This window comes from Drosophila ananassae, chromosome 2L (genome assembly GCF_017639315.1).
Source record: "Drosophila ananassae strain 14024-0371.13 chromosome 2L, ASM1763931v2, whole genome shotgun sequence".
Taxonomy (NCBI): domain Eukaryota; kingdom Metazoa; phylum Arthropoda; class Insecta; order Diptera; family Drosophilidae; genus Drosophila; species Drosophila ananassae.
Genome location: NC_057927.1, coordinates 17,559,301 through 17,585,098, shown reverse-complemented (window position 1 = coordinate 17,585,098; position 25,798 = coordinate 17,559,301). Strand labels below are relative to the sequence as shown.

General features: G+C 47.4%; 5 protein-coding genes across 10 annotated transcripts; 3 read left to right on the top strand and 2 right to left on the bottom strand.

The window, feature by feature from the left end:
* The first annotated feature begins 117 nt into the window (after nt 1-117).
* LOC6499219 (adenomatous polyposis coli protein) lies at nt 118-11,469 on the top strand. Of its 2 annotated transcripts, none has more exons than XM_001955044.4 (4): nt 118-456; nt 3,265-7,161; nt 7,230-7,356; nt 7,421-11,469. In XM_001955044.4, exons 2-4 carry the CDS (start codon nt 3,308-3,310, stop codon nt 10,667-10,669), a joined length of 7,230 nt encoding a protein of 2,409 aa, XP_001955080.1. In that variant the 5' UTR covers nt 118-456; nt 3,265-3,307; the 3' UTR covers nt 10,670-11,469. The 2 variants fall into 2 exon arrangements, with proteins under 2 accessions (XP_001955080.1, XP_032308587.1); XM_032452696.2 differs by having other exon boundaries at nt 148-189.
* Nucleotides 11,470-11,605: 136 nt separating this feature from the next.
* Nucleotides 11,606-12,970, top strand: LOC6499220 (solute carrier family 41 member 1). The gene has a single exon (XM_001955043.1). It carries the CDS (start codon nt 11,606-11,608, stop codon nt 12,968-12,970), a length of 1,365 nt encoding a protein of 454 aa, XP_001955079.1.
* A 104-nt stretch (nt 12,971-13,074) lies between these two features.
* On the bottom strand, nt 13,075-14,565 carry LOC6501363 (histone H1, gonadal). The gene is made up of 2 exons (XM_001955042.4): nt 13,616-14,565; nt 13,075-13,537 (listed from the first exon to the last, which is right to left on the bottom strand). Exons 1-2 carry the CDS (start codon nt 14,300-14,302, stop codon nt 13,169-13,171), a joined length of 1,056 nt encoding a protein of 351 aa, XP_001955078.1. The 5' UTR covers nt 14,303-14,565; the 3' UTR covers nt 13,075-13,168.
* Nucleotides 14,566-14,770: 205 nt separating this feature from the next.
* Nucleotides 14,771-21,695, top strand: LOC6499221 (neural Wiskott-Aldrich syndrome protein). Of its 5 annotated transcripts, none has more exons than XM_032452716.2 (7): nt 14,771-14,986; nt 15,799-15,981; nt 18,846-19,073; nt 19,134-19,763; nt 19,832-20,008; nt 20,065-20,256; nt 20,314-21,695. In XM_032452716.2, the coding sequence occupies exons 2-7, from the start codon at nt 15,850-15,852 to the stop codon at nt 20,566-20,568; spliced, it is 1,614 nt and encodes a 537-aa protein (XP_032308607.1). In that variant the 5' UTR covers nt 14,771-14,986; nt 15,799-15,849; the 3' UTR covers nt 20,569-21,695. The 5 variants fall into 5 exon arrangements, with proteins under 5 accessions (XP_032308607.1, XP_001955077.2, XP_032308593.1 ...); XM_001955041.4 differs by having other exon boundaries at nt 19,829-20,008; XM_032452702.2 differs by lacking the exon at nt 14,771-14,986 and adding an exon at nt 15,017-15,598 and having other exon boundaries at nt 19,829-20,008.
* On the bottom strand, nt 21,599-25,695 carry LOC6501362 (histone acetyltransferase KAT6A). The gene is made up of 4 exons (XM_001955040.3): nt 25,382-25,695; nt 25,179-25,325; nt 24,869-25,047; nt 21,599-24,811 (listed from the first exon to the last, which is right to left on the bottom strand). The coding sequence occupies exons 1-4, from the start codon at nt 25,553-25,555 to the stop codon at nt 21,853-21,855; spliced, it is 3,459 nt and encodes a 1,152-aa protein (XP_001955076.1). The 5' UTR covers nt 25,556-25,695; the 3' UTR covers nt 21,599-21,852.
* Nucleotides 25,696-25,798: the final 103 nt, after the last annotated feature.

Below are 25,798 nucleotides of genomic sequence, written 5' to 3'. Positions count from 1 at the left end.
ACTTTTTAAATGCCCTGTGAAATTTAAATCGAACCGGACCTGGCCGCGATATAAATACGAGTTGGAAGACACGACTATCAGCTGGCTATCGGAGTCACAAATGATAAGCCATCAATTTGAAGAATTATCGAAAAACAACCTATCGACGACTGTTCACCTCTAATGCTCAAAACTTTAACAGCTCCGCGGGTATAATTAACAAAATATACGCTATCTGATAATATTTTGTTTAATTAATTCGGTGAAAGCCTGTTGTTGCAGTCGAACCAAAATCGGTCGCAGTTGGTGCTGCTTGGAGCACCTAAGTCGAGGGCGCTTCTTCTCCACTTGGTTAATCACGAAAAACAATACAATATAATAAAAATAAATGAAAAATTCTGTGTAAACAGCAGTGATAAAGCGTGAAATGTGTCATTTGCCGTCCGGAGAGGCTGCTGAAAAACGTTTTTAGTCAAGGTATGCCGCTGGAGAATCTGCCTGTGTGGGAGTCTGTCTCCCTCGTCCAATTGGAATCTTCTCGTTTTGGTTGGCAATAAAACTGAATGTTTACTTTTTTGCTCCCCACGCCTTATACAGCGGAAATTCGTCTATAATTGATAATTTTTGTGTTCGTTGAGTGGCTGAGCAATTCCTGTTTGCTGGCGATTCCTTTTACAGGAAAAATCAATAAATGTCCCCCTAGAATACACTGCGGGTGGGTGGTGAAGTGCCTGTTTGTGTGTGTGTGTCCTATGTGTACATACACAATGTGTGTGTGTATGTGATTGTGCTCCTTTATCAGCAGTGCGTTGTTGTTGTTTTTGTTGCAGCAAGTGATTGTGGCACGCCTAATTGATAACTATTTTGGCCACTTACATTTCTATTTCCAATTCCATTTCCATTTCGAGTGAGCATAATTAATCACTTGTCGGCAGCGTATCGCGGTTGCATGGTCAGTTTGGTCATTAAAAATGAAATACTAACAGCCATAGTCTGCTGAAAATCCGGGCACCGGGCACCGGGCACGCTCGATTGTCTTACAACTCGAACAACAAAACAATGCATATGCGCTCGTATTTAGTTTCCCTTTTACTTTTCTACAATTTACATAATCATCATCTCGGCAAAGCGGCAAAGCGGCAAAGACATAAACAACGACCAGCAACCGACCAACAGCACCGCCAAGCCAAGTGCTCATTAAACTACCCGAACCGTCCGAACCATGCCCACTGTGTACACATAGATTTATTAGTTGGTCTCTGTATCTACTTTTATTATTTATAATTTTTCGCACATTTCCCTGTGTGCCTGTTTAATGGCTTTCGGTTCCATAGCCAGAGTCATCCTCCCTCCTCCCTCCAATTCTTCTTTGATAGTTCTACCGCTCGGATATTCGGTATGCAAAATGTGTGCCAAGCCAAATCTGGTACTGTGGGGTCTTTGGACCCCATTCGGGAACAAAATCAATGAAAAAGCTTAAAGTTAAACCTTAGAATTTATCTTAAAACTCTCTCGAACCAAAGAGAAACTATCACAGGCATGGTTCTCCCACACTCTAGACCTCGAATGCTTCAATTTAATTCAACTATTTAATTTCAATTGTTTCCATTGTGCGGTACGCTTCCCCTGTTGGATGGCTTTTGGCGGTGGCCGGTTAATGACTCGCGGCGACGCCTCTGGGGGGGGGCTTTGAAGCTCTCGGCTAGACAAGTGACGCATATTTTCGCATTCCCGGGGGGCAGTTGCCAACACATGTCCGCACATATAGCCACTATATTCATGCTGATTCGTCTAACCCTTAGCTCGTTGATTCATTGTACTGCTGTCTTCTGAATTCCTTCGGCTGTGAGACAAATACCCAGTTCCCACTAAATGATAATCAGCGGCTGGCTTATCAAGGCACAGATAGCAGGGGCAAACAGCCGGTGTACCGTGGCAAGACCTCGGAAAATAATCAACCGGGGAAGATGAATGATTGGCCACTGTTGGCCCAGTCCAACATTCCATTCGAGTGGATGGATGGATGGATGCATTTCCGTTGTTACACAAGCGATTTGCATTTGCAGCCGCTCAAATTGCGGTTACCAATCTTTCGCTCGCTGTGTATTTCTTTTTATGTTGTTTGCAATTAAAATTTGATTAATTTGCCAATTGGAGCTTGAACAAGTTGACTTGTGCGCACCGAGAACTGGTACACGACCCACCCGGGTCAGTCCAACTTCTCCCCACTACCCCAATCTCAGTCTCAACTGAAAATAAGTGCAGCGCCAAATTGCATTTGCACATAATTTAACGGTAGCCCGAATGGGAGATATGTGCAGCAGCAGCAGCAGCAGCAGCAGCAACAATACTTCAAACTATACACACAATATCAACAATCAGCTGAAAACGCATCTGTATCTTTTTCATGCACTGGAAATTCCGTAAAGACGACGCCGTGTGCCGCTAACTTTCTAAAAGATGCAGCTCCAGCTAATCATGATAATGATTAAGCTCGTTTGCCATTGTTTCTGGTGTATATGGATGGGATGGATTGGAATGGGATGGCTGAAAGTTGGCTTGATGATTAAGTTGTTGGGCGATAGAGCGGCAATCGGGAGAGAACCTGCCGCAATAAACGAATTCTTGGGAGCATCGGCGTAGAAAGTTGGAATTTGTTATCAAATTAGAAGATTTTATTGGCCTAATCTGACGAAACGACTGAAAAATGTAAAAACTAAAGAGAAAAACTTGTTTGAACATCCATATATTCTCTTTTTTGTTCTATTTAAGTTATATTTTTCACAACTCCCATGATTCTATCAGAGATACCTTATCGAAAAAGGTATCTGAAGCTGACACCACTGCCATCGATCATAAGAGGGTCACATGGTAATGAAGAGTTAAGTCTCGTACCAACATAATTAAACCAGCAACTGTCATCGTAGGCCGTTAAAAAGAGGCATTAGAACATATTTCTTTTGGTTTCAAAAACTTGTTCATTTATTAAAGATTGTTAAGAAATATTTGACTTGAGCTTTGGCTCTAGGTGTGGCACATCTTCTCGCTTTTGTTTCCTGTGGCCATATATGTACTTGCCTCATCTTTTCCGGTTTTGGTTTCAGCTCTGCCCACACCAGATAGGCTGGCAGTTAAGGTACCAGTCTCTATTTCAGTTTTACCCACTGGATTATTGCAGGCAGACAGTCTATAATTAGCCCACTCCTAGGTCCACTCGCCTGGTCCACTGAATTTGCAGCCATTTCTAGATGTCGCCTCTCATTGTCGCCCCTCCTCTTTTTGCAGGCCATGGAGCATTGACTTGTGCGGTTCTGAAAATCCCGGAGCTATGTTGGAGCCAACTCTGACGCCCGAACTGGAGGAGGGCATCGCCGGTCTGAGTGTTGAGGATGTCGACGTGGACTCTGTGCCAGAGCGCAAGCCGCATTTTCTCGACTACGATGCAGTGCCGCCCCCGGACTTCGAGGATGGGTTCGGTACCAGTTCTGGAGAGCAACTCAAGATGGACAAGAAGTTCGAACGCGACGGTGAGATCAGCGACTACGAACTGGCAGCCAGTGGGTATACAAAGAAGGAGTTTACCCAAGATGACAACACGCTGCACTTCACTCAGAGCAGCACTGCAGCGGCATCTGGAGCCGTGGTAAAGAAGCCGGCGGTGAAGCACTTCCTCGACGAGAACCCGATTCCCCCGGACTACATGTTGGCGCAGGAATTGCGCGAAATGCGAGAGCACCGAAGCCTGGACAGAAACTTTGAACGGCAGTCAGCGCAGCAGCAGCAGCTGGAGGAGCTGCCCCCGCGAAACGGTGGTGGATCCCCGGCCAGTGCGGGTCGGCCCTCTCGTAGCAAGGAACCATCCTACACACTCTCGCGATTTTTGGACGGCGACCATCCGCCTGTTGTGCCCCGGTTACCAAAGGGCGCCGCCTGGACCACGAGCTTTGATGAACGGTACACCGCTTCGGCAGTGGACGCGACTCTGGGCTCCAAAGTCGAGTGCGTCTACTCGCTGCTCTCCATGCTGGGCTCCAACGATCCCCTTGAAATGGCAAAAAAGTTCTTGGAACTATCCGGAAACGCTCAAAGCTGTGCCACTCTACGCCGCTCCGGTTGCATGCCGCTACTGGTCCAGATGATGCATGCTCCGGATAACGAGCCGGAAGTGAGAAAGTATGCCAGCCAGGCGTTGCACAATGTAGTGCACAGCCATCCGGACGAAAAGGCAGGCAGACGGGAGGCCAAGGTGCTGCGACTGCTTGACCAAATACAGGATTACTGCTCCTTCCTGAAGACGCTGCTCCAAAGCGGCGGAGAGGCAATAGCCGATGACTCGGATCGTCACCCTCTGGCGGCGATATCTTCGCTGATGAAGGTCAGTTTCGACGAGGAGCACCGGCATGCCATGTGCGAGCTTGGTGCTCTGCACGCAATCCCAAATCTGGTTCACCTGGATCACGCAGTGCACGGCCCCAAGCCAGAGGAACAATGCTGCAACTCACTTCGACGGTATGCCCTAATGGCCCTAACCAATCTTACCTTCGGAGACGAAAACAACAAGGCACTGCTGTGCGGCCAGAAGCAGTTCATGGAGGCCCTGGTGGCTCAGCTGGACTCTGCTCCTGACGATCTCCTCCAGGTGACGGCTAGTGTGCTGCGCAACCTGTCCTGGCGGGCAGACAGCAATATGAAGGCGGTGTTGAACGAGATTGGAACTGTGACAGCACTGGCGCTGGCTGCCATGCGGAATAAGAGTGAGAACACTCTGAAGGCCATTCTTTCGGCCCTCTGGAACCTTTCGGCGCACTGCAGCACCAATAAGGCGGAATTCTGTGCCGTGGATGGGGCTCTGGCCTTTCTGGTTGGGATGCTCAGCTACGAGGGTCCGAGCAAAACCTTGAAAATCATCGAAAACGCTGGCGGCATCTTGCGCAATGTATCGAGTCACATTGCGGTGTGCGAACCATATCGACAAATCCTGCGCCAGCACAACTGCCTGGCCATTCTTCTGCAACAACTTAAGTCGGAGAGTCTGACGGTGGTGAGCAATTCCTGTGGCACCCTGTGGAACCTCTCAGCTCGTTCCCCCGAGGATCAGAAATTCCTTTGGGACAATGGAGCCGTGCCAATGTTGCGTTCCTTAATTCACTCCAAGCACGCCATGATCTCGGAGGGCAGTTCCTCGGCACTGAAGAACCTGCTAAACTTCCGCCCGGCTGTGCAGAACCAGCATCAGCTTGATCCCATTGCTCGATCAATGGGACTTAAGGTGTTGCCCACTTTGGAGGCGCGAAAGGCAAAGGCACTTCAACAGGAACTGGGCGAGCGGCAAACGTCAGAGACCTGCGACATCCTAGACAACCAACCGGGGGGAAAGATATCCAAGGAGCGCGCATCTAGTTCCTCCAGAAGACATCCGGCAGTTCCCCGACTAACTCGGTCAACGATGCTAACCAAAAGCGAGAGCAGAGACTCGGTTTACTCCGCCAAGTCGGACTCTGCCTACGAGCATCTGATGCGGTCTGCGTCAGCTTCCGATGCCCACAGGAAGAAACCGCCAAAGATCACCGATTTTGAACTGGAAATGGAGCCAGATGGAGAGGCCACCGAGGAGCAGCCTATCGATTACTCGGCCAAGTACAGTGAGAGTGCTACCAAGAGCGCAACATATCAGGAGACGGACCTCGATCAACCCACTGACTTCAGCCTGCGCTACGCGGAGAACCAAATAGAGTCTGACATAGACATATCAGCTACGGCAGCTGACCAGAAGAGCACAACGACGCCTTCAATTCCAACTGGAGAGGTTAAAGCTGAGGGCCAGGAGATTCTTCTCATCTTGGAAGACAGTGTCAAGTGCTATCAGACGGAGGATACTCCGTATGTCATCTCCAATGCGGCGTCTGTAACGGATCTCCGGTTGTCAGCTAAAGCTGAGGCAGAGGCAGAGACGAAACCGGAGGTAGTGGCCAAGGAGGCTACTACTAAGAAGCAGACCAAGTTGCCGCAGTGCGGATCTGGATCTTACACACCTGAAAAGCCAATCAATTACTGCGAAGAGGGTACTCCTGGTTACTTCAGTCGCTACGATTCTCTAAGTAGTTTGGATGAGTTGGGAAAGGCCAATCAAGCATCAGCAGCCACGGAGGCAGCAGAACCGGAATTGAAACCCAAAGAACTTGAGGAGTCTCAGCCCACTGAACAGGTAATGGCCAAAGCTCCCACTCAGGCGAATTCAGCTTTGGAGACGCCTCTGATGTTCTCGCGACGGAGCTCCATGGATTCCCTAGTTCACGATCCGGACGTAGATGTGGCCAATTGCGACGACAAGAGCTCGGTGGTTAGCGATTTCAGTCGCCTAGCCAGTGGAGTTATTTCCCCATCGGAGATTCCAGATTCCCCGACACAAAGCATGCCGCAATCGCCCCGAAGGAACAGTGTAGCTGGTTCGGGGTCTGGGGTAAATGTGGACGCAGCCTCCGCTTCCGTCCCAGCTAACCACCGGCCCCTGCGCAGTGTCTTTGAAGATGACTTGAGTAGTTTCAACGTCGAGCATACCCCTGCACAATTTTCCACGGCCACCAGTTTGAGCAACTTGAGCATAGTGGACGATGAGAAAGCCCCGGCCAGTGTGGCCGAGGAAGAAAACGAAGATGAACTCCTTTTGGCCAACTGCATCAACATGGGAATGCAACGCAAGCCAGCTGAGACTGTGAAGCCCGTAGAAGGGGGAGTGGCCGAGGAGACCGTCAGAAGCTATTGTACGGAGGACACGCCGGCTCTGCTCTCCAAGGTGGCCAGCAACACCAATCTGTCGGCCATATCGATGAGCTCCAACGAACCGAAGGATGTCTCGGCAGGACATGCCCAGATCTATGCTCATCAGCTTTCCGACGACGTGTCGTCCAACACTTCAGACTGCGGTGGAGCAACTGGTCAAATTCTGGAACAGTGCATCCGTGACGGTATGAAGAAATCAAATACGGAGCCCGTACAAGATCCCATTGCCATGCTCCGGCGGGGAGGAACCAATTTGTCCACATACTTACCCTCGACCGATGAGACGAACAAATTCCTGGTGGAGGATAGCCCCTGCAACTTCTCTGTGGTGTCTGGGCTGTCCAACTTGACGGTGGGCTCTAGCCTGGTAGGACCAGCTGTCCAGCTAAAGGAAGCAATTAAGTGAGTGGTTAAGAACTAGGAAATGAGGTGTCTTAAAATTTGTTATTTAATTTTTTATTTTTGAACAGAGATCCGAAAGCCAATCCTCAGCAGCCGGCAAAACAAGAGAAAGTTCGACGACCAGCGCATTGGCAAGATGATTCACTGAGTTCCCTATCCATTGACTCGGAGGATGACACCAATTTGCTGAGTCAGGTAACAAGTTCATCTCACCTGATTGTCGATTTCCATTGACTCTATGGTCTTGATTATTTTTTAGGCTATTGCCGCTGGCTGCAATAGGCCCAAATCGAATCTTGGCTTCAGCTCAAATGGCAAGCGCTCCAGTTCACTGAGCTCCTCGCAGCCAATAGCTATCAATGCGGCCTCGGCCAGCTCTCTGAATTCCGGGATGACGGTGCGCAAACACCAACAGCAGGAGTCCTACAGTTCGGTGGATTCCAGCGACTCCAACGACAACCAGTCTAAGTCGCTCTTCGAGCTTTGCATTCTGAAGGGGATGTACAAGTCCAAGGAGCCGGGCATCAGGTCCCAGCAGCAAACTATTGTGGGAGCATCTTCCACTCAGTCGAATCCCAATCTCAAGCAGTTCGATTCGCTGCCAGTACAGTTACCATCCGGCGGACACATAAAGCGGCAGCGCCACCATCGGGAACATCGAGAGCATCATCATCACAGGGATCACAGGGAGCGGGAGCGCAAAGATGAGAAGCTTCTGCAGGAGTGCATCAGCACGGGCATATCGAAGAAGATCAGTGCCGTGCCAAAAAACGTCCAGGCTACGTCTGCAGCTGCATTGGAACCGTGTCACCCAATGGCAGCTACTACATCAGCAAGTGCCCCCAGCACAGCAGCTCCAGACGTAGAGCACCAGTACCCGCACCCGCACCCGCACCAGAGCAGCCTCCCGAATCCTATCGCCGCCATCGCCACAGACACCGTCACGGTAAAAAGTCCTCCAGCTCCAGGTCAAGGGAAAGGGAACGAGAGCGGGAACGGGAACGGGAGCGATCGCGAGACCGGTATTGGGTCTAGGGAGCTGGACTCAGAGGATCGCTCCAGTGACGAGTCAAACCAATCATTTATCATGGACACAATGGTAAGGTTGGACCAGGTTGCAATCAACGATACTTTCAAGGCCTCTGGAGCCAGTGAGAAGCAAAAGGACCCCGATTTAATGCTCAAGTCCGTGGAGAGGTTAACCCTGGAGTTTGTCACGTCGGCGGAGCAGCTTCGTAGCAGCAGCAACAACAGTCACAGTAATAGCCAAAAGATATCCAGCAGCAACAACACCTGGAACGAGAACACGTGCCCCAACGACGTGAGCTTTCCCAGCGTAAGCCAAAATGCTCCGGATTTAGCATCATTAAGCTTGGACGAGGACTTAAATAAAGCAAAATCCTTCCGCGAATTCCCGGATATCACGCCCACGAATGAATATCAGCCGGATTCTATAGATGGAGAAACACATACCATGGTTAATGCACACGGAGACAGTCACTCCAGTTCGTCGGGTGGTCTGAACTTCCAGTTGGGCGGACAGGTGCAAAATGCCGGCGTTAGATTGGAGCCCCAGAGACTCTTGTTCAATGGAACTAGTGCCTCTATGATGAGCAACTCCACGATTATTGCTTTTGAGGCCCGAGCTTTGGCCGAGAATCTTCTCCAGCCCTCTGATGATGACAACACAGAGCTGACTTTCAGCATCAATAGTTTGGATCTCGATAACGTACGACCCCCGTCTGGAATGGAGTCCCTAAATAGCTGCTACCAGGAGCACTCTCAACCAAGTTCTTTACGCCAGCAACTGCCTAGCAAGAGTCCCCGTTTCGCCAGGAAGGGTTTTCCTGCCAACTTGGTAGCCAGGCGGGCCCTGGGCCACCTTGCGGGCAGTGCAGAAAGCGTGAACTCCAGCTGCAATCTGCTGGACAATATTAAACCGCCATCCCTTATGGATGAGCTTCTGGATTCCATGATCAGCGTTGATAGCATCCAATCGGAGGTGGTCGATGGCGAACAAGACTGCAGCATGGCCACGACCATTTCGGTTTCAAACTACGAGACTGCTCCCTGTGATGACCAGACGCTTACAATCCTTCAGAGCTGCTACGACGAGGACGAGGATGCAACCATGAACGACTACAGCTCGGCTGAGTCCACGCCCAAGCAAGGATCCACACCGTCTCCCAATCGGCGGTCCTTGACTCCGAAACAAAAGCGTCGCCTTGCCAAGGATCGCTACAAAACCTACACAATAGCCACCACAACCGAGCTGGAGGCCCTGGAAGTGAACGAAACATTGCAGATTGAGATTGTTGAGGCGCCCGCACCGGTGGATACGCCGTCGCCTCGAGCAAATGGACGGAGGAGGGGCAGTGCCGAAAGGTACAAGACTCAGTTGATTGAGTGTCCAAAGGCCTTGCTCCAGACTCAACCAGATGACTGTCCCAGCGAACAGCTCTCTTCGATACGAGCTATGATGCAACAGTTTACTTTTATCACGGACATTAACATTTCTCAGGCTGATTCTGCTGAGCCAGCCGGGGAAGTTGAAATAGAGGATTCGCCAGAGTGCGATCAGAACTCGGAGACGGAGTCCTGCGACGGCCAAGAGCCGGCTCAGCTTCCTCCTCCCCCGCCAATAGTAGAAATGAAATCCCCGATTGCCAAACCAATAGAATTGGAGCCCTCTACGGCCGTAAAGGTGGTACGAGGTCGTAAGAAACCTGCCTACGTATCACCGTACAGTATGCAGAGTCAGCGGAGTGCCAATGCCAATGCAGCTGCCACGCCCAAAAAGAAACAACTATCGCCCACAATTGCCAAGCGCAGTGTGGTGCCCACTGTTGCTGGAGTAAAGTTGCCCCCCAAAAAGAAACCAACGCCGCCACCAGAAGCGGCTCCGGCTCCGGCGCGTTTGGAGCGTCAGGGTACTTTCGTGAAGGATGAACCTACAAACACGAACGTCCAGGTGCCCGTAGTCGAGACCAAAACCAGTCCCAGCCATCGGGTTTCTAAGCTACCTACAAAGAAGGCCGGCACCGGAGCTGATTCGCCATCAAAGGGGGGTTCTCCGAAGAGAATTGCTTCAGCTCCAGCTCGCCGCGTAACCCCCCAGAGAGCCAATACAAGTCTGCGACTGGCGGGCACAAAATCCTCAGCTGCTACACGGGCTGTGACCACAAGAGTGTCGACCACCACGCCTCCTTCCCGCAGCAATTCGAACCTGAACGGCAGCAGTGCTGCTGCAGCGGCGGCGGCCAAGATCAACCAGGCCCAGAGTCGGATCGCCAGCATTTGGAAACGCGTGGACGAGGCTAAGAAGCAAACGAAGCAATCGCCGTCTAACCTTAGAACGCAACAAACGAAATCTTCCAACACGCTCAACGGAAATGGAACGAAACCGACACTTTTGCGCAGCTCCACATTTGATAATTCCCCAGCGGTGGCGGCACCGGCGGCCGGTATCGTCCGGTCCAAGCTGCCAGTGGTGGGGTGCCGAAAGTGAATGGGTTTTTGGGAATGGAAGCACTGATACCGGATTTGTATTTGAGATGCATTTTTCTGAAACGGAACACGCACAGATCCACATCCACAAGCTGAGAGAAAGTCAGAGTGAAAATCAAAGAGTTTTTAGGATAGAAGGCAATATACATATATTTAATCACTATACTACTCCTTCTACTTTATATATACATACGTGTAGTCCCTAGAGTTAGCGCCAAATCCTAGTAATTTGAACTAATCCAATTCACAGTCAGTGAAGGGGCGAACGCCCCAGATCGTGTGTAGCCAAATGTATTGCATATATATAGTACACTAGATCAGGCCTTTCAACGTGTGTACAACTCTCTCATATATACAAAGTGTATACAGGCATATATATAATTGCTATATATCCGATTTGACACATAGTCAGGACTCCGTATCCGTATAGAAGGTTTACCAAATGCAATGTGTATTTTTTTTTATTTAAGTATGGAAGAGTAGCTACTTAACATATTTACGATTGAAGTAATTGAACATATATTTTCTGTATCATTAATAATTTTTAAAACTAGTACGCCTATGGCTTCCTTAATGCGAAAACCAAATATGTGTGTATGTGAAGCGAAGAAAATCACATTTTTTAGTCACTGCTTTTTAAGTATTCTTTTACATAATTATTTGTATACCTAAGAAAAACGGTTTAAGAGAGCAGCTTTGTATTAAGTCTTTAATTTGCGTCTTCATTTTTTACGATTAGAGGCGATTTACAATTTTTAATATCAATAAACTGAATTATGCTTTTCGGCAGATCATTTAAAACATTGCTGTTTGAAATATTTCCTGAAACACAGAGTGTCAGGCAGTTATTATTATAGTTTACTTTTATTTTATATTGACAGTGAGATATATTGAAACTGCCATGACATGTTTTTAAGATTCTGGCCTTCGGATCGCGATGGCGAATACACCGGATCCTCTCAAGCCGGCAGTCTCGTCCGATGAGATCTATCAGGAACGCTGGTACTCCACTTTCATCCAGATTGCTATACCCTTTTTCCTGGCTGGTACCGGCACCATTTGTGCAGGTCTGTTGCTCGGAAATGTACAGGATTGGACGGTGTACCGTGAGATGAATGAGCTCTTCGTGCTCGTATCTGTTTTAGGAGGATTAAAAGGCAATCTGGACATGTGTGTAGCGGCAAGGATGTGTACCCACTCGAATATGGGACAACTATCGGATCGAAGTTCTGTGATTCAGATCCTAGTTGGTAACATGGCACTGGTCCAGTTACAGGCCATCGTTTGCGCCATATTTCTGAGCAGTATTGCTACTTTGATTCATTTTGTGGTGCAGCCGGATCATGAGAGGTTGAAACACTTTCCCATCGTGACTTCATCTGCCTTGCTTACGGCCAGCATTTCCTGCTTCATCTTGGACTCCATTCTGATGAGTGTCATACTCTTCTCCCAGAAATATCACTTCAATCCGGACTACATGGCGACACCCTTTGTGGCTTCCCTTGGCGATGTGGTTACCATCAGCATGCTGTCCTTCACTGCAGCGGTGCTTTACGAGCTAAGCGAATCACATTCATGGGTCTGTATCTGTCTGATGGCCTTTTATATTTTCGTTTTGTTGCCCTTGTGGCTGACTGTGGTGCTGCGGAACAGTTACGTCCGCCCCATCCTCATGACTAGCTGGATACCGGTGATCGGAGCTCTATGCATTAGCCAAGTAGCCGGGTTTGTGCTCAGTTTCACCGTAGATGACTTTCGTGGAATCGCGGTGTTCTCACCAATTATCAACGGAATTGGCGGCAACATGGTATCAGTTCAGTCCAGCAACATGGGCAGCATCCTTCATCAGCGCTCCGAGTTAGGTCAAGTGCCCGAGGACACGCGCATTTTGGAATGGCCACATCGAGTGTACTACCTGGGCACCATTTACTCCCGCGTGTCACGTATTCTCATCGCCATATCCGTGCCGGGCAACGTTATACTCGTCTACGTGGCCGACTATCTATACATGTCGTACATATCCGTGCGCTGGCCCTTTCTGGTCGGTTTTGTTATCACCAGCTTGTTTCTGCTCCTTATTCTGCTCTGGATAGCCCATGCCCTAGTGCATCTTTTGTGGTGGCGCAAGATAGATCCTGACACGGCAGCGATTCCCTATCTCACCGCTCTGGGGGATGCTCTGGGCACGGGCCTTCTGGCGATTATGTTCCACCTGCTGCGCCTGGCCAATGAAGAGTATCAGACCAAGCAACTGCCCTGGCTGCGACTCAATTATGACAGCCTGCGCGGGAAGGCGAATTAAATTAAATGGCCAGTTAGTTCAGGAAACTGAACTCACTGCACCCACAGATACCTCCGGCGGGCAGATTTCTCTTGCATTCTCTAATATTATAAATAAAAGCATAATTAAACCAGAATAAAATATATTTTAACATTAACATCGAATTTAAATACATAAAACAGTAATAAAAACAAATAAATTTGAAGTTCCAAGATTGCATCAAACTTTACGCATGCGCTTTCCCTTTGGTGGAGCAACTTGTGGAGTGGACGTGGCCTGGGCATCAACTATATTCGCCGTTGATTCATCAGCCTCGTGTGGAGCTTTGGCGGATACCAGCTTCTTGACCGCCTTCACACTTGGCTTTGAACTCTTTGTCTGCGCAAGGGATCCAATGGATTTTCGGGGCTTTTTCTTTGATTTCCCAGCGCTGGATACTTCCACCTTGGACCTGGCAGTCTTGCTTCTCGGGGCAGGTGGAGCTGATTTTGGAGTTTCCAAGACAGCCTGTATTGCCTCCAGGGCGGCCCCCTTCGCTTTCGGCGGAGCTGTGTTGGCTCCCTCTTGAGCCATTGCTTTCTTGGAGGGCTATTGGGAAAAAATACAAAAAAAATATTAATTTTTAGGATCCACATTAGTAATTATAACCCAAAAGAGAAAATCTACTTGTTTTGTTTTTCGCTCGGTTTTTTTGGCTGGATGTTGCTTTTCCTTGGCTTTAGTGACCTTTGCCCTCTCTTTTTCGGCCTCTTTGGCCTTTTTCTTCTTTTCTTTCTCCATTTCCTTCTTTTTAGCCTTCATTTCCTTATCCTTCGCCGCCTCTTTCTCCTTTTGCTTCTTAGCTTTCATTTTCTCCACTGCCTTGGAGGTTTTCTTGGCCTGCTCGGAAATTTTGAAGGACATTTTCACCTGCTCGAACTGCCCATTTGCCACGCCCTTTTTGAGAGCACTAGTCAGAAGACGGCTGAAGCGCTTCTCTTCGTCCCACTGATAGCCCTCCGATTTGAGATATTTAATGATAGCTTTTACGGAGGATCCAGATCGACTGGCCAGCTTTTCGATGGCCATTGTGGCCAACGAGAGAACGGAGCCTTTCGTTTTCTGTTTGGATTTTTCCTTGCCATTTGGCAATTTCGAACCCTCATCGGGTGGCGGAGTAGGATATGGATGATTGGCTGCTTCAGAATCGGAAGGATGTTCACCAGAGTCAGATTCTTCAGCATTGGACTCCTCTAATTCCTCGTCCTCTTCTTCTTCGCCACCAGAATTGGATTCCTGGGAGGTCGCTGGAGAGGAAGAGTCCTCAAATTCGATGAAACCATCTTCAAAAGTTACGTTTTTTTTGTTTGGCATTGCAAAAATGGACAATTTCTTTATTTAATTTAAAAACGAAAATACAAAACGTTGCAACTATTAAAAAACATTTAAAGAAAACACTACTGCACCGGCGGATGATCGAACATTAAATGAACCTAGACTAATAAAATGTATTGATTTTGAGTTACAAAATGCAAGAATACCGATGTAACGGTGAATATTTTGATCTAAGAAAAAGCTTTCGAACTGTAACTTTCCAAGTACAGTGGAAGATTGTTGTCGGAGAGCTTCAAATATCTAAATATATAGCCAATAGCAAAAGAATTTATATATATGGATGGATAAATCAAATGTACTAGGATTTCTCCATTCAATTTAAAATTTAATAACAGTTCATTGTGTATGGAAATGTAAAATGTAAAATTTATGTAAAAATAGTCACGAGTGGGTAAATTTAGGTGTCACGAGTATCAGGGTCACGATAAGGTAATCGATATATCGATATAAATAAATATTTTCGACATCCCTCGTGGAGTGCCAAATAAACAAACTCGACTCTCGATCCGTGCAATTGTAGAATCCGGAGAAAACCCTCAACATGCAGCTTATGACGAGGTCGCGCGTACAGTAGAAATTGGCACCCGACGACCCCCACGAGCGATCCGAGGAGAACCCAGGAGACCAGGAGACAGCCCGAACCCGCGACTGGCAGTGTGTGTGGTGTGTAAAAAGTGAAAAAAAAGGCGAAACTGCGCGAAAATAGACGCAAAAAAATCAATGGCAGAGCTGCATGGGCCAGACGGCAGCGAGAGACCTTGGGACCAAGCCATTTTCCAGCGTCTATTTACATTTCTATTTCCACCCCACCTGGCGACGCACGACAGGTGTTGTCGAATGCATCTTCACAGGGCGAACGAGCTAGCGTTGAATAACGCACATACACACTCCCCTTGCACGAGTGTGTGTGGGTGTGTGTACCACAGATACATGCGCAAAGCTAATCAGAGGTTTTGCCAAAGATAAGGGCCAGCGCCAAAGAGCTGCCCCGCTTTTACCCATTCAGTTTCGGAACGCAGCTGGCTGGCTCACTGTTTCTGCTTTGGACCTGTGACTCAACCTCTCCGCGATTGTAACACAGCCCCACAGTGCGACAAAAAAAAAAAAAAAAAAGAGCCATCAGACCCACAGCTCTCGTCATAGCCATCGCAAGTCTCGCTCTCTCAACGTCTCGCGGCCTCTTGGCCATATATTTGTTCGATTTCGATTTGAATACGAAAATACAGCAATCAAATAAGCTAAGAAATCCAGTTGCTGACATTTTTCGCAATAACTGTGTGTGCCTTTATTGTTATTTAGCATCATTTTTATATACCCATATTTTTTTGGGTCCCCAGTGCGTGTATTGTATTATTAAATTAATACATTTAGCTTTTGTTTTGTGTTTTGAGTCGTGCCCTTTCCATTCATCATCCGCCGTTATTTGCGTTTTGTTTTCACCCAACAATAAGTCAGTGTTGTGTCCCATTATGCAGGAACACCAGCCCAGTGCCAGCTCCAGGTCCAGATTCACAGACTCCAGCTAAATGAGCGCCATGAGGTCGCAGGACGGTCCACAGGCAGCATCGGGGCCGCGGCCAAAGATCAACGCTGCCAGCTCGCTGCTCACCCAGGACGAGAACGACGCCGTCTTCAAGCTCTTGGGCAAAAAGTGTCAGGTAAGTGACTGCACGGCCAGTGCCAGTGCGGGGGTGATTAATAATTGAGCGATGACAGAGCCCAAACACTTGCCCCGCCTCTGGAATAAGCTTGATGAAGCACTTCCTGCGGCTCAAGTGTCGCCCATGGGTTATGTGCGAAAATGAGGCTTCGAAGAACCCATGTGTGTAACCCTATATCGGCCAGCAGCTGTTGCGGATGGCTTATTTACTCCAAAGCTCAAAGCTACTATTATTCTTCAAATAGGCTGTTTTATTTCTAATATTTATTTAACTGGGAGATCTTTGTATAATATATAATATCTGCTATTCTTTGTAAAATAAATCAAGAAAAAGGTTTATTACATTTTGGGTAATAAAATAGCTTTCAAATATCTCTGGCCTGACTCAATAGCTTACGATTGAAATATGACTCATATTATTAAAATTATATCATACATTGTATGATAAATATGTTTTTTTTTGTTCCAATAAAATAGATTGTTCTATTCTTTAGTCAGAAACAAATCATAGTCGGTTTTGCCAGTTGAGGGCATTACTAATATTTACATAGCTTTTTTATCAGCCAGCGGCCTAAGAAGTCAATGATAGACCGCAGGTTGAGCTGTTTTTTATTTCGCGAGCTATTTGTCGGCCGAAAAGTGAAAGAGAAACCAAACCCCTCGAATGGCGATAAGTTTTTTAGGTATTTTCGTCCCAATACGGTTCGGTGGTGTCCTTATCTTATCGGTACCTCCGCTCCGTGTGGATCGCCGGCCATTGCCAAGTGCGATAAGAATGGGCCGGAGTACTTGGGCAGAGGGTGGAATGGGAGCTATTTAACGGTTACCGTTATGCGGATAATTACAGTGCGCACAACATGAAAAACAACCAAACATGAAAAAAATGTCCAATTTCGATTCACAATTCACGCTTTGTTAGTTTTGCAACTTTCCATTTGACAAGACCATTTCCAAATGCATTTGAACTCCGCTCCGGCAAAGAAATGCAACCGCGCTGCGCTGGTTAAGGTAGTTACCCCTTCTCCATTCCCATTCGTATTTTTTTGTCGCCTTTATAGTGGATCGTGGATGACACTAGTGTCACACTAGGAGTTTGATAACACAGAGCTGGAGCTGGAGCTGGAGCAGCTTAGTAGGCCCGGAGGAGTTGTTATTGTGGTTTGGCAGTCAGTCGCAGTTGTCGCAACAGTTGCTCGCATTTATTTGTATACACTTAGTTGACGCATTTTGCCGCACATCCACAGCCACTTCCAAAGCCAGACTTTCTAATTAATGTTCATGTTTGTCTTTTGTGAATCCGAAGCCTTCACCATTTTTTTATTTATGAAATTTGCTGTTGGACTTTATAACGAAATGTTTATACGAGCTGATACAAATATTTATAAATATCTAAAAATAGCAAATTATATTGCAAAAAATAGAAGCAATCTATAGGCAGACAGCCGTGGTAAATAATGCGTGTGACATAATGAACCGGTGACCACAGGGCGTATGAGCATTACGGTTATAGCTTACGGTTTAGGCCAGTGCTTGAGGCAGCCCTCCTGCCCCTCCTCAATTGCCCTCTCTTTTTTTTTGCCATCCCAACGATGGTGGCACGGTGGCAATGACCACTTTTTGTAGCTAACGCTGCTTTTCCATCGATTTTAATGCTTTTGAAAAGAAATACAAGCGTGTTCATAGAAGGCAAGACATCATTTTACAATGCTACTTATGTCCAAACGCACACAGAGGCTACAGCCTGACAAAAAATTAGACACACACACATGATGCCAAAGCCAAAGCCAAAGCCGCTGCTAAGCGTCAATAAAAATTCAAATGTTCACAGTTTCGCACTTGCCAGCCACAAGATACATGAGTGGTCTGCGAGTGTGTGGGTTGGAAAGCATCCACATCCACATAATCGGCTCGACAATGTCTCTTTCACTTTTATTTGCGACAAAGGTCAGCTGGAATACACATTTCTGCATGGCCATCGGCCCATCCGATCTACCCATCTAATGCCCATTAATTGATAATGTTGGCTTGTAATTCCGCTGCACTGGCTCAATTACTGGCACGTAACATTTTTGGAGCATCGCCACCACGGCGGCAAGCTCAATCAATTAGGGAAGAGGGTCAGGCTGTGGCCTCGGCCAAATGGCAAAGGTTATGGCCACAAATCACATTCTGGGACGTGAAAAACAAAAGTAGATTCTGTGGCCTTGCCCACAGGGAGAAATTCTCACGACAGTTTCAATAAATAAAGGACAGTTTGCCTTGACTCTTCTGGCGCCAGTGGGCTGCCGCATAGATGATTATTGTTTTGGCAACTATTCCGATGCATCTCCGAGGAGGCCTCTTTGGATGTCGCCAGTCCTTCCTGTCTGGGTCATAAAAAAGAGTGCTAGCCATCAACACTGGGAGCCACACTATGCGTTTCCGTTGCAACCAGCTCCGAGACAGAGTCTGAAGACTAGTAGCCCTCGATTAAACCCATGGCCCATGGCCTGGCGTAGTCCGACTGGAACTACGTGCTTCACATGACAAGCAGCGGGATTAGCGAGCCGACTCCCAGTTGCAGTTGCTGCAATAGCTGGTGGCCTGGCTAATCTGTATTCAAATGAGCTCCGTTCGCATGGGGCCATCGACTCGATGGCCAGAAATCAGCGAAACCGAAAGTCAGATGAGTTTTTAAGCTCGAACGCGACAGTTCATTGGGTTCGGAGTCGGAGTCAGAGTCGGATTGATCGTTGCATTCAAAATGAGGCGTAGACTGAAGGTGTTGAAGGCTTTTGTTAGCTCGGATTAGATAATCGATCGGGGCCTTTCTATCGATGAGCATAATTTTAACGCAATGCCTTTTGCTTGCTCCACTTTCAGACACTGAACACGGCCGTGGTGCAGATCTACAAGACGGAGGGCAGTGCCCACGCCCACTGGAAGAAGCGCCACACCGGTGTTGTCTGCTTCGTTAAGGACAGCGCCATCCGATCGTATTTTATGCGCGCCTATTGCCTGATTAAGAACGAGCTAATCTGGGAGCACGAGATTTACGATGACATGGAGGTGGTCAAGTCGAGACCCTTCCTGCTCACCTTCGAGGGCAGCGTAAGTATCCTTCTATACTGGCCATTGCAGACGGAGTTTTAATTCGCAACTTCTTTCCAGGACGGCCACGTTGGTCTTAACTTTGTCTCTGAGGAGGAGTGTGACTCCTTTTTCCGCATTGTGGACGCCACCATTGAAACGCGAAATCGCAAGCGCCAGGAAAAGCGCAACCGTCAGAAGAGCCAACAAGCACCCAATGTGCCGCAACAACCGGTGGCACGGGAACCCTTCCGACCGCCGCCAATGCAGACAGGACTCTCCTCCACTGACGGTGGTCCAGTTAAGTTACGTAACAACATGATCAACTCGGTAACGCTGACGCCGGCGCCGACGAAAAACAGCTTCCTGTCGAGCAAGATTGGACTGAGCAGCCACTCCAAGGACAAGAAGCGCAAAGTGACCAAAGCAGACATCAGCCAGCCGACGGACTTTAAACATGTCAGCCACGTCGGTTGGGACGCGGACAAGGGCTTCGATCTGTCTGGCAACGAAAACGATGAGGTTCTCAATGAGTTCTTCCTCAAGGCAGGTGTTTCCGAGCTGCAGTTGAAGGATCGGGACACCCGTGCCTTTATCTATGACTTCATACAGAGCAACAATGTATTGGCGTCGGTGAAGCAGGACAGTGTAGAGTCACCCACAGAAACAACGCGGCACATGCCGCCCCCGGTGCCAAGTCGCCAGCATCATGTAACTATTTTATATTATCTAAATATTACTATACTATTGCAACTAATTGATTCGTTTCATTGCAGCAGTCGCAGAATGGCAACCAAAGAACTGCGCCACCGCCACCGCCGGCGAGGCAGCCACCGCCTCCTGTGCCTACCACAGTCCCGGGAGCCTCGCGCGCTCCTCCACCACCCAGTAGACCTCCACCTATCAGCATCAACACCGCACCACCACCGCCGCCAGTCTGTGCGCCCGCTGTAGCAGTAAGCTCATTGAAAACTCTCTTGTACGTCGTATTAAAATGAGTCCTTCATTTCAGCCACCACCTCCACCACCGCCACCACCAGCAGCAGCGCCGCCACCACCACCCCCGCCCATGCCAGTTGGAGAGATACCCGTCATCACGACCACACACGCTCCCATCCAAGCGGCCAGACCACCTCCAGTGGCAGCTGCTCCAGATCCACGCAACGCTCTAATGGATGCCATTCGAAAGGGAACAACCTTAAAGGTGAGTGAACTTTCTCATATGAACTTCTTTACTTAATTCTTTCGTTAATCCAAACAGAAAGTGGACACTGCTGCACTTAGCACCGGTAGCGGCGACTCTCGCAGCGATCTGATGTCGGAAATTCGCCAGGGCTTCGAACTCAGACCGGCGGCCGAACGCGAGCTTGGCAGTCAGCGGAACAGCGAAAGTACCGGCGGCACAGACGCCTTGGCCGATGCACTGCGTCGGGCACTGGCAGCGCGCGGAAATGCAATGCATTCGGACGACGATGAGTCTACGGGGTCCTCGGACAACGACGGCGAGTGGGACTAAGCGAGTAGGCGGGGGGAAGGACAGTCGGACACGATGCGGGAGCAGTAACAATTCCAAATATAAGCAATAATTTAGTTTGTGCTTTGGCATTTCGGTTTATCGTTCGATAAATCCCTGTAAATACTGTTAGTGAATTTTCATACCTCTTTAATTTAATTGTACGAGTTTAACGATTCTAAAAAGTACTAACGGATAAACAAATACTTATTAATTTTATCAGAACTCGCCCGCTTTCGTTTGTTTCGACTCCAATTTGCATATCCATAAGCTGCTCAATTAAATATGAACGCGACTATATGTGTTACTTGAACAACATGTGAATGAGAAAATTTCAGACCCTGTTCAGACTACAGTGCCAAAAACTTGACAACACCAAAATCCAAAACGAGTTTGTGAGTGTATCAAAAGAGAACCCTCTCGGGGGGGAACTGAGAAAAACATTAAACTGAGCGATAAAATATTATAAAATAGCTAAATACATATATATATTTTATAAAAGTATAACAAATGAGAATATCCAGACAAGATCACTGCGCCTACATTTAATATTGGCTGCAGCTGAAAGTTGTTCAATTATAAAAGTTTAATCCACTCAATTTGAAAGAAATTAATAATCATTCATTCAATTTAAACAATATTTGCTCAGTAATTAATTAATTCATTAATTTTTGATACAATAATTAACAAATAAAATCAAACATAGGCGATGTATTCAAATAATCCAGACCACTGCTTCCACACGATGGGCCACGATGGGCCCACTTGAGCTGTCAAATACATCTATCTGGTTACGCCCAATCAATTAATGACCTAGTAACTCATAAGTATTTTCTTTTTAGTTAGATTGCATTTAATGCAAAATTGTAGTCATTTTTCTTCTGTGTGTATGTATTTAATTGAACTTTACTTATATGTATGTAGGTATGATTCTTGATGACTTGTCGGAATTAATAAACCCAATAAGCATGTCAGCGGGAGAATTATTTATGTGGATCAGAATTTGGATATAAATGTACGCATGTCTAACGAGTTTTGTGCGATTTATGTATTTAAATACATAATACTTACATATTCTATTGTATAAGCCATTAATTTATGTAATAAAGTTGTGTATATCTAACTTAAAACTAAATCTATTCCTTCAAAGATTATTCGCACTTCACGGGATCGAGCTGCATTTCTTTTTAAATACGAAAGCATATATATATATTTACAAGTTGATGGGTGATTTATAGGTAACATATTATATTTTATATTGGGTGTAGCCTATTGGCTAGTCCAAGTCTATTGATTAACATTTTCCTGAGCCCCTAACGCATCGTCTTGCAGTTCGCGCTCAATATTGGCGTTGTTATTGTTCTCAGCAATCTCGTTGATGTTAGAGTCGTCGGGTTCTTGGCAGCGTTGCTGTCGCTGATCCTCCCCATTAGGGCCCTGGAGCTCCAGCTGTTGCTGCTGCTCATTGATGCGGTTCTCAGCCTCCTCGTCGGATCCAGAAACGTTTGCCGGCGGAATGGGTTCCTCCAATTGAGGCTGAGGCTGCTCCTGTTGCTCCGAAAGTTCGTGGTTGAGTACATTTTGTTGCTCCTCATCACTGGCATAGTTATTTTCTACACATGACGTGCTAACAGGGAGGGCTTGAGCTTCACTGTCTTTGGGGGAACTATGGGACATTGCTGGTAAAGATTCCGCATTAAATGCTTCGGTTCTTGGGTTCCTATCGGGTTTCTCAGAACGTTCTGGGGGTTCGTTGGGTGGGGTGGAGACAGCTTGGCTTTCACATACAGCCGGTAATCCTGAATCTCCCTGGTTGTGCAGAGTAGAACTAGTGCTTGGAGGGGGATCTTCCTCAGCAACGGGGGGACTAATACGGTCTTCAACAGCACAACTAGCAGCACCAACAGAGGAATTCTCCAAACTCTCATGACTCTCTACAGTTTCTGGAAAGGTTGCCTCAATAACATCTTGCTCCTGTGTTTCATCAGGAGATGCAGGATTAACTCTTTCAGCAGATGCCAAGGATTGACTTTCATTGGAAAGATTAGAACTACCTACAGCCCCCGTAGGTTTATTGAAACTTTCTTCTGCTTGGCTGCAGATATTGGTTATGACCAAGTTAACTGGGGTAGCATCTGATTTAATGCCTGCAGAAGCCTCTGAATCGTAAAGGTTGGGTGCTGAGGGCGCGGCTTTTTCAATTTCGTCTTGCGGTTCCAATGGCGGCATCTCTATTTCGCGATAGATGCGCTTCTCCTCCTCCTCCATGGCTTCCTCGGCTTCGTCAGCCGACGAATCTTCATTCCCATCGTCATCTTCGCTGTCGGTTCCCTTATTCAATCCATTGAAATGCGAATCAGTTTGCTCATCCGATATATCCAAGTCCCTTTCTTGCTTGACAGGAACGTTGCCCAAGTCCATACTGTTACTATACGCATTTTCTGCCTCCAGTTTTTCGTTATGGTTTATCTCTTCCAAGGCGGTATGTTCGTCGTCTGGTTCACCGTCTGCATATCCGTGATAAAGAGGCTCTGCCTTAATGCGAACATCCGGTACCATGTTAAAGGTGACTGCATCGCCACCTTCCACCGCCACGATCTGCGGCAAAGGTGAGTTATTCTCTGGAATAGATGGCTTGCGCACGGCCCCAGCAGTGCTCTTCCGCGCGGTGGACCTAGGTCTTGGCGGAGACTGTTTCGTAGCCACCTCATTCTCATTCGCTTCCACAGCTCTTTCCAAGGGCATGGCCTCTTCCGCCATATCCACACCACTTACTACGTGCGATATCTGCATAAGACGATCCAATTCCTGAATATTTGGTTTAACATCCTCATTCTCCGAAAGCATCTCCTCATGCGCCACCGATTCTTGCAGCTGTTCACTCTCACTTGCGAAACTGTTCCCGATTTGGGTGATGGGTATGGTGGTCATAACTGTGGCCTCTGGGACCAAGCCAGCAGACGCACTATCTCTGTCGATTGGTTCCTGCTTAATATTGACCATGGGCACATTCAAGGCAGTGTCAGAGGGGGCCTCCTTCTCCCTTTCTTTGTGTTTACGTTTCTTCTTCTTTTTGTGTTCTCTGCCAGACGCCAAGCCGGCCTCATCGAGATCATCGATAATTGAGGAGTTAAGCTTGCCATGATTCTTAGTTATTTTTAATTTTAGTTTAAGCGGCTCCGACTTAACCTCCAATTGTTTCTCGTAGGCCTCGTCTACGAGTTCTTGCTTTACGGAAATAGAAGAAACATTGGCATAGTTTTCAGTGCCAATCGCGTTTGAAGATGTCGTTGGTTCTTCATCACTGTCATAGTTACCGGCCATGAAATGATCTTCAAGCTCAGGTGGATCTCGAGCTTCTTCCTCCTCTGGATCAGTTTCGACATCCGGCTGTTCAGTTGGTCCTGTGTCATTGATGTGCACTTCTGGCTCGTGCTTGATGCTAACCAAAGTACTCATTGTGTTCTTTAGTAGCTGATCCACACGCTTCAAGTACTTCTTAGAGGATACTCGTTCGCTACTCTTGTTCTTTGACGGGCCGGGTCTGTTGGCCTCCGTCGATGCCGCCAATAGGGGAGACGACAGGCGTTCCAGGACCACTATTGGCTGCATTTCATCGTCTATCACGAAATCTGCCGGCATAGCGGTAGCCGGTGGAAGGCCACTTAGATCGAATTCTTCAACTTCGTTCTTGATCTGTATCTGGGACTCATTATTCACCACCTCAGGCAGAATGTGAGTTGAGTGGTGGAGATAGATCTTCGCACACCAGGGGGCATGCCGCATGTAAGCAGATTCTGTGTTCAAAGCACGACTGCAACCCCCACACTTACGTTTTCGAATGGCACATCGGTGGGTATTGTAAAGATAGTTTGTGACGAATGTCGTTTTGCACAGCGGGCACTCGCGATCCAGGACAAGTAACTGGACTGGCGTCGGTGGCGTATGCTCGCGCACGTGGCGGGTAAAGGCGTAGGCGTTAGCAAGGCTGGCATCGCACAGTGGACATTTGTAGGGCGTCTTCGAGAGCTTATGCCACAGCTGATGAGCCCGGATGTCTCGCGGTCTGTGATGTGTCTGATTGCAAGCGTTGCATATGTAGCGCGGAATTGAAGGCACGTGTACCTGGCTCTTATGCCTTTCCGCGAGCTCCTTACTCATAAATTTCTCTCCACATACGGTGCATGCGGTTTTCCTTCTCTTGGGAGCATTCCTTGTATTTGGGCGATCTAGGGGCTCCTCTTTTCTGTGGTACAAATAAACAAAATATAATGTATAATTGTTAATTTGTTCCTTTGCTTACATTTCTTGCTCTGATTTCGGTACAAGGTAACCAGAGTCCTCCTGCTGCAGTCTCAGCTTCTGAGCCTTAAGCAAGTTGTTTCTAAGCCATTCCTTGGGCACTTTCCTTTTTCTTCCGCGCCTGGGACCTGTGTAGGGCATTGGAGGCTCCTCCTTAACTACAGGATGAAAATTCTCAAGCTAGAAAAGCAAAACAAATGTTATTTTTAAATGTTACATTTTAGGGGAAAAAAGGTGGAATTTATGCGAGATAATTTCACAGAAATATTTAGTGTTTTTGTGATTCTGTGAGAATCCCATCCCTCACCCACCTTCTCCGGCTCTAGTTGCTGGAGACCCAGCAGGTTGCGCGTTTGCTTATTGGTGGCATAGCACATCTCCCTGAACTCGTAGAAATCATTGATTTTATCCACGCACAGGCTGCACATTGTCTGCGGCATTTTGTCAGCGGACGAAACCTACAAAGGGCGGTGTTTAATAACGATCTACTCCATAGTTAATAGGTTAAACATACCTTAAACCCAACCAGTTCGTAGACCTTCTGGCACAGACTGGGCTCGTCCAGGTCAATAATATCTGTCGCATTTTCAATCTGAACTTTTTCAGGATTATCGATGCCGCACAGCCGACATATCTTGTAGAGGTTTGCCTTCAGCGCCGCGTCAATCTTGAAGGCGAACCGTTCCATGCTGGCCAGATGTAAGGATCTCTCTGCTCGTATTTACCAAAATTAGCTACATAGCTGCGGTTTTATCTTGGAAAACTTGCTTTTTGTTTATTCCTCTAAAAATAATGTGACCGTAATCGTAGCGATGCTGTATCCCTGGCTATTTTGTGTATTTTGAAATGACCCTGGCTGGAAAGATGTTTTAATAGCCGTTTAAAAGCTAAATTTTTCGTAATAAAATCGATGTAAAATTTGAAAATAATT

Excerpts from the sequence above, each read along its gene's own strand:
- LOC6501363 (XM_001955042.4), bottom strand. The coding sequence starts at position 14,302 with ATGCCAAACAAAAAAAACGTAACTTTTGAAGATGGTTTCATCGAATTT. Across the intron at positions 13,538-13,615 it reads CCGAGCGAAAAACAAAACAA|CCCTCCAAGAAAGCAATGGC; the intron begins GTAGATTTTCTC and ends TTTTCCCAATAG.
- LOC6499220 (XM_001955043.1), top strand. The coding sequence starts at position 11,606 with ATGGCGAATACACCGGATCCTCTCAAGCCGGCAGTCTCGTCCGATGAG.
- LOC6501362 (XM_001955040.3), bottom strand. The coding sequence starts at position 25,555 with ATGGAACGGTTCGCCTTCAAGATTGACGCGGCGCTGAAGGCAAACCTC. Across the intron at positions 25,326-25,381 it reads ACGAACTGGTTGGGTTTAAG|GTTTCGTCCGCTGACAAAAT; the intron begins GTATGTTTAACC and ends CGCCCTTTGTAG. Across the intron at positions 24,812-24,868 it reads CCGAAATCAGAGCAAGAAAT|AAAAGAGGAGCCCCTAGATC; the intron begins GTAAGCAAAGGA and ends TTTGTACCACAG.
- LOC6499221 (XM_001955041.4), top strand. The coding sequence starts at position 15,850 with ATGAGCGCCATGAGGTCGCAGGACGGTCCACAGGCAGCATCGGGGCCG. Across the intron at positions 15,982-18,845 it reads TCTTGGGCAAAAAGTGTCAG|ACACTGAACACGGCCGTGGT; the intron begins GTAAGTGACTGC and ends CTCCACTTTCAG. Across the intron at positions 20,009-20,064 it reads TCTGTGCGCCCGCTGTAGCA|CCACCACCTCCACCACCGCC; the intron begins GTAAGCTCATTG and ends CCTTCATTTCAG.
- LOC6499219 (XM_001955044.4), top strand. The coding sequence starts at position 3,308 with ATGTTGGAGCCAACTCTGACGCCCGAACTGGAGGAGGGCATCGCCGGT. Across the intron at positions 7,162-7,229 it reads CAGCTAAAGGAAGCAATTAA|AGATCCGAAAGCCAATCCTC; the intron begins GTGAGTGGTTAA and ends ATTTTTGAACAG. Across the intron at positions 7,357-7,420 it reads ACACCAATTTGCTGAGTCAG|GCTATTGCCGCTGGCTGCAA; the intron begins GTAACAAGTTCA and ends ATTATTTTTTAG.